Source organism: Trachymyrmex cornetzi, unplaced genomic scaffold (assembly GCF_001594075.2).
Source record: "Trachymyrmex cornetzi isolate Tcor2-1 unplaced genomic scaffold, Tcor1.1 scaffold474, whole genome shotgun sequence".
Lineage (NCBI taxonomy): Eukaryota > Metazoa > Arthropoda > Insecta > Hymenoptera > Formicidae > Trachymyrmex > Trachymyrmex cornetzi.
Window position 1 is genome coordinate 177913 of NW_017299552.1, and position 13163 is coordinate 191075.

Consider the following 13163-nt stretch of genomic DNA (forward strand, 5'->3'; position numbering starts at 1 on the left):
TTCAGTTAATGAGAACAGACTATGTATTGCTCCAACTGAAACTCAACTAACTGAATATCTTTGCCTGCTATAGCCGAATCTTTTTTTCCATGTACTATGTTGCATCTCTAATTTTCTTCTAGGGCTTTACCAGTAATATACGAGTGACAGTTTAGCATTCAGATCGAAGATCCCGATACACAGTAGATCAACTGTTCTCAGGCCAATACTCAGTCGATTTTTATTTAAAGGTAGTCTTAAGTAATATCTTAAGATACTAATTCGCGCGGCTCTGTGGTCGGTATTCATAGTCAATTCTTATGTTTAAGTCCTAATACAACCTTAAGATGTTATAAACTATAATTAGAAAACCGCATTTTATTATCTTAAAACACACACACATACACATTACTTCAGACAGTCTTAAGATAAGAACTGAATATGAATACCCCAGCCTGTAATTGGCTTATAACAGCTTGAAACTACACTAGAAATAATTTTAAATATAAGATATATCCTGACTGAAAGTAGACCTCCAACGAAACATTTACATTATGTAGACTTATGATACTTTCAGATCTAATTTAATTTTTATGTGAATACTATCAACAAATTGTAAAATATAACGATATTTATTATTATCGTTTGTATCATTATCATTCTGTATTTTCTGTTTATCTAAAAAAAGTATTATTTATAATAATTTATTTTCATCGTGATACATATGTATGTATATAAATGCGTAACGGTACTCGAAAGCAAAGCAATCTATTAGTATTTAATGATATTCCTAATAAAAATTTTTCTCAAAATTTTTATACGAATTGAAACACGTTTCAAAAATACTAAGAAAATCTACATTTTTTCTTAAATTTTTTATATATTGTATGTTCAGTTTAACATATTCTATGATTTTTAATTTCATAATTTCTGAAAAAAGTATCTTAAACTTTTTTAGATTTTATAAAATTTCAAAAAAAAATTTAGAATAAGAAATCTTAGAAATCTAAGAATATTTTAGAGTTTATATGTATGAAGAATTCTTGAAAACATGTAAATCATATAGAACAGTTTTCCGAGAGATATTCCGAAGGACGTTCTGAGATCGTTCCAACGTCCTGAAAACGTTCCCAGGAAGATTTCTGAGATAAAGCATGCTAGATGGAGACTTTCTCGGCATTTTTTAAAAGTGTCTGATTTCTATTTTTAAAAATTTGAGAAATTTTCTAAAAAGTTATAAAATTATTCAAAAATTTAAAAAATTTATAAAATTTAGATAAAAATTCTGAAAAATTATATAAAAAATTCACAGAAAAATTGTCACCGGAGATCTTTACGTCGGCTTTAGTCTATCAGCGTTTACATCAGCGTTTATATGATCTGGTTGGGTCGTGCAATCCAGATGGATCAGGGATCATGTTTCATCCACTTAGACTTATGAGCCGTTTAGCTTTGCTCTCTTGTTCAATTTCGTCATCAGGTAAAAGGAAATACGGCCGTTCCCTTAAGGAAATACCGTCAAAGTTAGACAATTAATAAAGAAAATATACTCTCACAATAGCTTTATTCGGACGCGTTACATTCGCTAGTCCGGTGCCGACTGATGTGTGGAGCTGTTGTCGAATATATGTAGATCGAATATGTCGATACTACATTGTCGATCACTTCTCAAACACGTAAACCGACTGCTTCGCAGGTATCACCGGTTATGTCCTAACCGCCCAAATTAAAATGCTTTCCAACCTCAAACAGATCCTGAAAAAGAGATGTAACTCAAGCTAGGTTGGACAGCTTAACAACTGTTTACACCATTACAACATCACAACCAATCGTGTTTAGAAACATAGGGTACAGATAGCGGACTAAACGTATAAATTAGATCATTATAAGTGTAATATAACACACGTATGTAATAGTTACATTGTTGAACAGGAAATTATAATATATATTAATATATTAGTTAATATACTGTTAGTATTTACTGGATTATTTATTGAAGATTTGTTATATTTGAGACTGTTTTCTATTAAATTATTATATTATTTTTTCCTCCGTGTATCTGTTTCCTTTTAACGTCATTTAGTGTAATATATTAGATGTATAAAAGAGTAAGGCTCCCAAGAAATAAATCATAAATTTAAAAAAACACATACTAAAAACCCGTCACTAGGTAGTCATGTATAAAAAGTATATTAATAAAATAAAGATGTAGATGTTTCGATCTTTTCGAGAACCCTTGATTTGGATCTTCTTCAGTATAGTACTGAAATATAGTACTGAACAAATTAGTTAATAAAATAACTATTTCGCTTTACAATGAAATCAATAGATTTATCAAAATGGATAAATTATGGGGATGGTGACTGCCACTTATAGCCGTTAGGAGCGTTAGTGTACTTGGGGACATGTCAATTTGCGTCTTTATGAAACATAATAAAAAGATTAATATTTTAATTTTAACATGCCGGGCATGTGTGTGGCATACGGATGTAAAAATAGGGGAGGGCATCGGTTCCCAAAAGATGAGGGAATGAAAAAACGGTGGATCACAGCAATAAAACGTAAAGATTTCCGCCCGAGTGCAGAGTCGCGTGTGTGCACAGATCATTTTAGACTCGAGGATTATGCTACTACTGGCTTTGATTCAGGTGAATTTGTACTAAGATTACTGGGTATTAGCATTTTCGTTATTATTTCTTAACGTGTGGTTTGCGTATTAACCATAAATAGTTAACAAAAACAACAGTTAACCTTTTGTAAAAGTTACTTAATCTGTCTACATTTACATTGTATCTTTTAGCAGGTCACACACTGATAAAACGAATTTTAAAGAAAGATGTAGTGCCATCCATATTTTCGTGGAAAAGAAAATTGGACATTTCACTTCAAGATGCTCGTTTGATGCGACAGAAGCAAAGGGAGCTGAAATTGAGTCAAAAGAGACTGATGGTTACAAGCTCCAATTGTAATTCATGTCCAACAGTTGAAACAAATACCGCGTTTATAGAACCTGTTCTCCTTTCGTCTAGTGAAGATATTAATCATTATTCATTAAATAAAATCTCCATCGGTTGTGAAATTGAAGTGACAGACTCAACCTGTAATGCAAATACCAGTCAAATCACTACAGAGAAAACAGTCTCTCTTAAAGTAAATACTGGATCATCTAAAAAAACTTTTGCTAATGCTGCCACTCAAACCTTCATGAAGATTATTTTTACCATAGAGAACCTTCGAAACAATTCGAAGAGTGTGTCTTATTATACGGGTTTTGAATCCTTAGAAAAATTAAAATTAGTTTTACATAGTTTGGGGCCATCAGCTTATGAATTGACATACCGATATGGTAATGTAGTAAATGTTGCTGTTGAGGATCAGTTTCTTATAACTCTCATTAAATTGAGGAGAGCCATATCCGATATAGGTTTAGCTTTGATGTTTGATGTTAGCAAAACGACAATTCAGAATATTGTTATTACATGGTTAAATTTTATGTATTGTGAGTGGTCTGAAATAGACATATGGCCTAATAAGGATCTCATTATGTATTACATGCCCTCAGGATTTAAACAGATGTATCCTTCAACTAGGGTAATACTAGATGGAACAGAATTTCCAATAAATGCTCCTAAAAATCCGAAATTTCAGCAAGCGACCTTTAGTACATACAAGAACAAAACCACATTGAAAGTATTGGTTGGCGCAACACCTGGTGGACTTATTTCTTATATTTCTTCAGCTTATGCGGGATCTGTGAGCGACAGAGCGATAGTTGAAAGAAGTAATCTTACTAAGAAAACTGAGCCTGGTGGTTCTATAATGACTGATCGAGGATTTACAGTTCAAGATTTATTTGCTCCAATATATGTATCAATAAATATACCAGCTTTTCTCAAGGGTAAAACTCAGTTACCAGGCTTGACTCTTCTTAAAGATCGTAAACTTGCGAGTAAGAGAGTCCATATAGAGAGACTTAACGGCTTAACCAAAACTTATAAAATTTTAAAAACTGAACTCCCTGTTTACTTTGTACCCTTGGCAAGTGAAATTTTCTATGTACGCTGTATTCTTTGTAATTTTCGAGAAAATATTGTAAGTGCAGATGCCTAATGTTTCAGATAGTAAAGAAATTAAACCCAAAGTGTATGTAATACGATTTGTCTTTTTATTTTCTCTGACATCCAATGACACACTTGAACATCCAATCCAATATGAAAATAATCTGGATTAAAAGCAATCGTTGCTGGGAAATACACTATTAAACAATATGATTATAATATCACAGAGAACATTCTATGGAATTACGAGTACATAAAATATAAAACATTTCAATTTAGATAAAATAAAATGAACTACATAAATAATGCTTTCGTACGCATCTGATAACAAGTAATTAGAGTCTCTGTAGATACAGTATTGAAAACAAAACTAAAAATGCAACCTTGCAATTCTCTTTCTGACCTACATATTACATCACATTCATTCTTAGTTAAGAAGTGATTATTATTAACAGTAACTAGCTAAATTAATTAATAGTCTCTAAAACATAACTTAATACTTATAAATCACAAATTAAAAATAAAATACTGTTCTTTTAACATTTTTACCTTTACAAAATAGGTACATTAGCGTTTAGTTACTTAAGTCAAAATCTCAAAAATTATACTCGGAGTACTGCCTGTAACAATACTTATTTAAAAGAGCAGGAAGGGGAAATACTTTTCATAAAAAAAATCAAGTTTAGATAACATTTCACTTATAAAAATATAATCTTTTTCAATTTGTACTATCATTAAATCACAATAGGTATAAACAACTAGGTAACAAATCTCTTTATTTACAACGGATAACTGGCCTTGGATTTGGTACATATATTGATGGTCACGCTTCAAACATAGAACATTTTCTTCTTTAAAATATAAGTGTGGCACAGTAATTGGATTTATCTCACGATTTCGTGAAGTAAACGGGCATTTCACTTCAATTAGACAGTTTGGTCCCAACAATCTATCTGGAGAAACAGCTAAATATGGACGTTCCTTTGATACAATTAGTCCTGATTTTTATATTTCCATTTTAGTTCCAGTACATTCAATGTATTTACGGATGGCAACTGGTTCATTAATAATACCATGATACAATGTTTCGCTATGTATTTTTTTTGGATTCAGCAGCCTTAAGGCAAGTAATTTGGCAGCCTCTCATTCTTAACCATGCAGCAATCTTTAAAATGACTAGCTGTAATACGAATCTTTCTATGAGCAAACCATAGGGGATTATTAGACTGGCCACGAGTTTCTATCTCGATCTTCACAATATCTTCCTGTGTCACATTACGAAGAAGCATGTATTGGAGGAATTTATTTTTAGGATTCATCTTTGAGTATGTATGATCCAATTCAACACCATAGGGATTTGCGGGAACCAACAGATGCTTAAAAGGCATATTTGAATGGAATGATGCACATAAATTATGAAGTCGTTCTTTGGTATTTTTTCCCCTGTATTTCGGAGGTCGGGGATCAAACTGAATATGATTGCATCGATAGACACTTTTTAAACAAGCAGCTTTCAAAGGAGTGCCTTGGTACTTCTTCTTTGGTTGATGGAAAGTTTGCAACTTTTGAGTGCATGCCTGACTCAATATTATGTCACCCTCACGTACCATTTGTTCAATTCCAAGGAGTACCACGATAACATGCTTACAGTGAGCTGAACCTCCTTCCCCTGCTGCACATTCGCAATGAGTGGCTTCTATTGTAGCATCATTTGCAATCTTGAGATGCACGTTGTAAGTTACCTTTTTATACATTTGAGCATGTACCACTCCTTTAAAAAAGAAAGTGTCATCTCTTTTGCAGTACCTGACAAATTCCAAAAATTGATTCTTATACATAGCCTCACCCATATCATCCTTCTTCTCAAACCTAAGAACAAAAAATATAATAAACAAATGTGAACATATTTGTTTTTCATAAGTATAATAATAACTACGGAGTGCAAGTTACCTATTTGTATAGAGATCGATGTGAAGTCTGGTGATCTTGGGTAAAGTTGAATTGGCATTTATATCCTTAAATTTTTCATCCTGAGGGAGATCAAATTCAGGGAGGACTAAATCCAAACTAACGTTAACATCAAAGTTGTTGTTGTTTACATATGCTATCAATCTAGTAGATAGAAATAAGAATTAGAGACTGTTGATGGCTGTATGTTTATTTCAATTTTAACCTCAATCCTTAATAATGTTCTATAAGCAGTGTATTAAAGTCCACAGCAAATTATAAATAACCGCAGTAAATAACTGTTTTGATATAGATACATTGATTTTTTTTGTGACTTTTTATTAAAATCACAAAATAGCTTGACAAGCTATCGACATTATATCGACATCACTTACCTTTCCATAAGTTCGGCCTTTTTTCCTCTCAAAGGCGCTCCCCTTTTCTTCAATTCTTCCTTCAATTGAGCTACTTTCAATTTACTATAATCCATATTATTTATTTTTCGATAATAATTTCAATCCACATCACTCCATTCATTGATTATAAACGAAATACGCGCTTTCGCGATCATGTCCCCTAGTTCGGTGCTGCCCTCTACGCTGAGCTTGTCAAATTGCCATCCCCATAGAATCAGTAAATATCATAAATATAATTAAATAGAACAGTTTTTACATTATAAATATTATTCAGTTTCAATAAAATTACAATTTTTACAAAAAAGAATTGTCACACAGAACCCAATAAACCGCACATTTGAAAATATATCGCCTCGAGCGTGTGCTTTCCTGATGACTAGAGCAAATTATACCGTGATACCGATCGACTGAACAACACAAAATGTTCGCAGTGTTCAGTGAAACAATCGGGTTGTTGTTCCGTTACGAACCAGAATGGCTAGCACTATTTATTTTTCGTACACGCAAACGATCCAAACAGAAACTATCAGAGACAAATAACGATTTACTTTTTCACAAATCGCGAAAGGATATAATATCCGGAAATTTACAATTCGCGATTTGCCATACGCATCTCATCACAAGTAAAACGATATGCCGGATACGACGCGACGCTGCGAGTTACGTTACGGAACACTCACATTTTAATACAGGACCATTTCGTTTTATTGCCGTTTCATTAGCCTAACTCGCATGCAAGCACGCACGCACGCATGCATGTACATGCATCTCTTCTTCACTCAGCTCTCTTTTTCGTAGGCGGCGAGTCACATTCCTATGTATATTCGGAGCACGCACGAAAAATTTTCAAAAAACCGGCAAATAGTAGAACATGACTAGAGCCGTGACTTTCATACGCAACGTCAAAAGCCTGGATCATCCTTAACAGCTGAGATGAATCAAAGCAATCAGCGTTATTACGTATAAAAAGCGTCTTTACAAATAAAAAAGAAGAATATAGGTATTAACTCTCTGTAAGTGACATCGTCTTGTCAATAAAAAAACAATTTTTTTTTTACTTCTTAAAAATGTTTTATAAGCAAATAAAAGAATCTGTCAATATAATCAATGTGCATATCGATATACTAAGTACTATATCTGCATGTGACTTTTCCTGGGTTGTGTTCCAAAACATAACTATAATAAGATTTAAAATATAATAAAATATATGCTATTATTTTTATGTAGAGTGCGTTCCGAATTACGCACAAAGCTCATGATATATCATTTACCTTTGTGTTGGTCTCCGAAGAATAAAGAAGGATAGTATGATCTCATGCGCTTCATGTGTAATTTAGAACGCACCCATAGTTAGTCTAGGCTTCAAATGTTAATAGTTTCATGCTGATGTCTATTGATGTGCATACCCTTCTTCCTCTATTTCATTTATGTACTTGCTCACATTTTCTTTTGTTCATATTGCAATTTAATAAAGTTTTATTATTATTATTATTATTATCATTATTAATTTACGTGACGCAAACTATGTAGAGTTTTGATTACTGCAGTTCTTGGAACGTACTCCTGATATTTCCATCTTCAATTTTTAAACGTAACTAATTTGCACTGATCCTGAATTTATCCCGAATTTATCTCGAATTTATTTTTAAAGTGAATGTTGCAAATATGCAATAGGCGCCCTTAGAGAGTTAAAAAATTGAATAATATAAAATTGTAAATGTATTATATTCTTGTGTTTAGAACACGGGACATATTTGGCTTTTCCTGTGAGAATCAGTAAAATTGTGTTTTTAATTTTATGGTAAAGTTTGTCGCATATGTGTGTATACATAAATCGCGTCTTTCATTTTCCTAGTTTAAATAATTTCACTTAACTTCTGGGTTATTGAAAACGTTTCATGCTTTCGGTTGAAAGCGTACATATGTGTGCAATAAGCACGGACGCACATGTTACGAGCAGTTATACTCGAGCTGACGCGCCACGATGTGCCCGCACGTGCGCACCAAATCCACATCTGAAATTTGATGTCCGAATAGAGCCGCGGGCTTAGGGATGATTTCACCTATTTAGCAAATCTCCGTATACGTCAATGAGTAATTGAGGTCACGGGAAGGCAAATACATACATTTAGAAATTCAGCAATTTTTAATGGAAATCCGATTGGTAGCTGTATAAACTTCCGCCATAATGCACGTATGCGCACATTACAAATGATTAGTGATTACCCATGATTGAGTGAAGCAATACGAATAGTTGTCCATGTATAATGAAAAGTCTAAGATTTAAACCTATTGGAATTTTATATAGAAAATCTAAAATATTTTAATAAATAGCAACTTTAAATTAATAGAAAGCAATTTTCGCAAAAAAATGTTATCTCAATTCAGAAAAGATATAATAATTCTTCCATAAATCTATTTAAGACGCCAGCGTATCTTTTGATCATTTTGTTCCATTTACTTAATGCTGATCTTATTATAGGATGCGTGTACTCGTCTAAAAGATTAGCATTACGCCAGTGATTACCGGAGATAAGTTCCGTCGTTTGAGAGACGCGAACATTTTTAGAGAACAATGTTCAGATCATGAAAATGTATAATATTTAACGTTACATATACAACATAAATCGTGTAATATTAATTATAAAATGAAGAGAACAATACAAATAAATAACAAATAACTTTTAATATTTTTATTAATTCGTGTTATTACTACTACAGCTTCGGTTTAGGACTGTATTTCAAGACTGACAAATAATCGGTGCACAGTTTACTTACACTAAAAATTGTAAAAATTCATATTACTCTAAATAAATTTATTGTTTATAAGATTAAAAAAAATAATTTAAAAAAATAAAATTTAATAAGAGGAATTTATTATATTTAGAGTCGCACCTATTATTAAAAGCTTAATATTTAAACAATAAAAATCTTATTAGGCCGTACAGATACATGTGAGAATACAACTAATGAAATTAGGAATATACTGTCCTTGAGGCTTCTACGCGTGCTTTCTGTATAAAGGTTATGTGTTTCGCGGATTTCATCCGTGTCCAGATCCATTCTTGAGATGCCAACGTTTCGTGAACCTTGCAATATACTTCATCAGGGCAAGGAGCAGCCTGATACTGAGCTGTTCTTCCAGGCCGTTCCTTTTTATATTACGCTGCTTGTTGAGGTGGTGGGGGTGAGCGGAGAGGGGGAAGGGATTGTGGGAGGGGAAAGAGGTGGTGGAATTGGTTGGTCTTCAATAACCGGGAGAATGGTCTCCCATATTTCATTTATGTTGTAGCCATTATCTCTATTTAAAATGTTAGGGTGTTTTTGTATTTTTATGGTTTCTCTATACTTTCTTGGAAAGTATGATGTACTGTTGGCTATTGTAGTCGTTTTGTCAAACAGTATTTGATGTCCTGTTTCGATGTTGTGTTCTGATAATGCCGACTGCGTTGTGTGTTTTAGTCTGACATCACGTTGGTGTTCTTTGATCCGTAGATTGACCATTCTCCCGGTTTCTCCAATGTATACTTTTCCGCAGGAACAAGGTATTTTGTACACTCCTGCGGAACTGAGTGGAGGTCTTTGATCTTTAGGATTTCTTAAGATTTGTCCTATCTTTTTGGGTAGTTTGAAGATAGTTCGGATATTGTGTTTGTTTAATATCCTGCCAATCCGATCTGTTGTTCCTTTGACATATGGGAGGATGGTGGGGATCCTTTCGTCTGGTTGTGTGTCAAAGACTGTTGTCTTGTTTGCATGTTTATTGATTATTTTGGTTATGTTTTTTTTGTCGTGTCCGTTTTTCTGTAAGGCCAGAGGTGGTTGAGTTCTGTCTGTAGATGTTCTTTGTCAGAGATGGTGAAAGCTGTATGTACTAGTGAGTTGATTGCTGACTGTTTTTGTGCTGGGTGGTGGTGTGACTCGGCATGTAGATATCTGTCTGTGTGTATTGGTTTTCTGTACACTTGATGGCCTAAGGTACCGTCAGCTTTCTTAGAGATAAGAACATCTAGGAAAGGGAGTTTTCCGTTTTCCTCTATGTCTATAGTGAAGTGGATATTTGGATGTTGTTTGTTGAGGAAAACAAGGAATTTACGTAGTTCGGCTCTGCCGTGTCTCCATACCACGAATGTGTCGTCTACATAATGGAATCAAACTTCTGGTATTTTGGATGTTTTTCTGAAGGCTTCTTTCTCAAAATGCTCCATGAACATGTTGGCGATTACAGGAGAAATAGGAGAGCCCATCGCCGCTCCTGAAGTTTGTTCATAAAATTGGTTGTTATAGGAGAAATAAGCGGTTGTTAAGGAGTGGCACCCAGTTGAACACGGCTCAATTGGACACGAGCCACTCACAGCGTTTGAGACTACAAAGCTCCTAAGCACCGGTCGCTGTGATTGGTGGTGTCCAATCGAGCCGTTGTCAATCGGGATCACCCCGTTGTTAAGCAGTGCTCTATTAGCGGGATGAGATCAGGAGGGACTTCATGTATGGCCATTATTAGGTTTAATGTGTCTTTTATTGGGACTTGTGTGAAAAAGGATTCTACGTCGAAACTTACAAGCAGGTCTGTGAGACGTAGTCGGATTTTTTGAATCTTTTGTATGAAGTCCGTTGAGTTGGTTATGTGTGATTCGGTTTTTCCACTGAAGGGTTGTAGTGTTCGTGCCAGGAAGCGCGATAAGTTTTATGTGGGAGAGTGTATGGCGCTAACAATCGGTCTGAGCGGAATGTTTGATTTGTTTATTTTCGGTAGTCTGTATAGTCTTGGTGGGAGAGGATTTGTTGGTTTTAATGTTGATTTGGTTTCATTGGGAATGTTGCTTTTCTCCACTGGGATCTTGGTGTTCTGTGCGATTATGTTAGTTGAATTTCTGTCAAGCTTTTTGTATGCTTTGTCCGAGAGAAGGTTCTTTATCTTTTTCTTATAATCTGATATGTTCATGACTACTGTCATGTTGCCTTTGTCGGGTGGAAGCACGATGATGTCTGTGTCCCTGTTTAGGTCTTGGAGGGCCAATCACTCTTGTCTAGTGATGTTTGGTGGAGGGGATTTGGCTTTGGAAAGGATATTGGTTACCTGTCTGCGGATATTATCTGCTTGTTCTGGTGGGAGTCGGTAGATGATTGACTCTATTTGGCTGATAATTTCTTCCTTTAGAATCTTTCTAGGTGCCACTGCGAAGTTAGGGCCTTTAGCAAGTGCAGATACAGTGTCTTGAGACATGTCTTCGTTGGATAGGTTCATGACGTTGAGTAGACAGGGTTGTGGATATTTGTGAGGGACGAGGTTTATGTATTTCTGTTTCTGACTTTCAGAGGATTGTGTGAGGGTCCCCTTCCTCCTCTCCGCCCACCCCCACCACCCCAACAAACAGCGTAATATAAAAAGGAACGGCCTGGAGGAACAGCTCAGTATCAGGCTGCTCCTCGCTCTGATGAAGTATATTGCAAGGTTCACGAAACGTTGGCATCTCAAGAATGGATCTGGACACGGAGGAAACCCGCGAAACGCATAACCTTTATACAGGAATGTACTGTATATATATATACAGGGTGTCCGAAGTAACTGTGATCACGATTTTTCCGGCACTTTCGATGATCTGACAAAAATATTTTGCATAAAAGTTAATCAGTTTTCAATCGACTACAAATTGCAATACTGAAATTTTGAAAAATATTCTTTTTTAGGAAAAAAGTCGAGATCATCCTAATTTTTTTTAATGACACTACATATTTTTTACTTTATAATATTGTAACTGATATCAAGACAAGTTCAATGACCTGCTATACTATGACCTTGAGGTGACCATACAGTCAGACGTGAGGAACAGACATAGCCATTTCGGAATTCGTGATATTCCCGAATGTAGTTCACAATTTATCACACACGTGTATGTAGTATGTATTCTTGTGTTCAGTCTTAGTCTGTCGTTAGAGCAAATCTTAGTTTAGTCTCAGTTTGTCGAAAATGTATTCCTATAATGAGAAAGTTGATAAGCTGCTAATATTCGATGAATGTAAAAGGAATGCACGTGAAACTGCAATTTTGTATGCCGCAAGGTACCCACAGAGACATCACCCGTGTGCAACAATGTTTTAGAAACATTAAAAAGAATTTAAGGAATTATGGAGAATTTGAAAAGAAGAAAAGGAACAAACCGCATTTAACTACAACTGCAGGCAATATTCTTACGATTTTAGCACATTTAGAAGAAATTTGGCCACCTTGGTCCCCCGATTAGTCTACGCGGTACCTATTCAAAATATGGAACATTTAAAGCAGCGAATCCGTACAGCATATGAAGAAATTCGCCGTGATAGCATTATAGGAGCAACTAATGGAAATTTATTACATATATAGTGCAGAATTGTGCCTACAAGAAAATGGACAATTCGAACACTTATTGTAATTACGTAATTTCTTTCATTAAATTTGTTATTATATAATTTTTGTTCTATTGTACTCTTCTGTTATGCTACGATTTTTTATAATTTGTTGTTTTGTATATAGTTTCATTTAAAAAACAAGAATCCATGTCTGTAAAGAAGTAGCAGATACAAAAATCTTTTTCCATTGTAGAATAGTCCATATAGAAAATTTAATACAAATAAAATAGTTTTTCACGAAAACGTTACTATTCATTAATCTCACGACTGTAAGGTCATCTCAAGGTCATAGTATAGCAGGTCATTGAACTCGTCTTGACATCAGTTACAATATTATGAAGTAAAAAATATGTAGTGCCATTTAAAAAAATTA

At 34.3% G+C, this 13163-nt stretch overlaps 1 protein-coding gene across 1 annotated transcript in view; it reads left to right on the forward strand.

The window, feature by feature from the left end:
- Positions 1–4210, forward strand: part of LOC108765190 (uncharacterized) — a 77644-nt gene extending 73434 nt beyond the window's left edge. The window contains exons 2-3 of the mRNA XM_018513780.1: positions 2780–3928; positions 4098–4210. Of these exons, the coding sequence (XP_018369282.1) occupies positions 2780–3928; positions 4098–4210 (1262 nt within the window). The remainder of the gene's footprint in view (positions 1–2779; positions 3929–4097) is intronic.
- The last annotated feature ends 8953 nt before the right edge of the window (positions 4211–13163 follow it).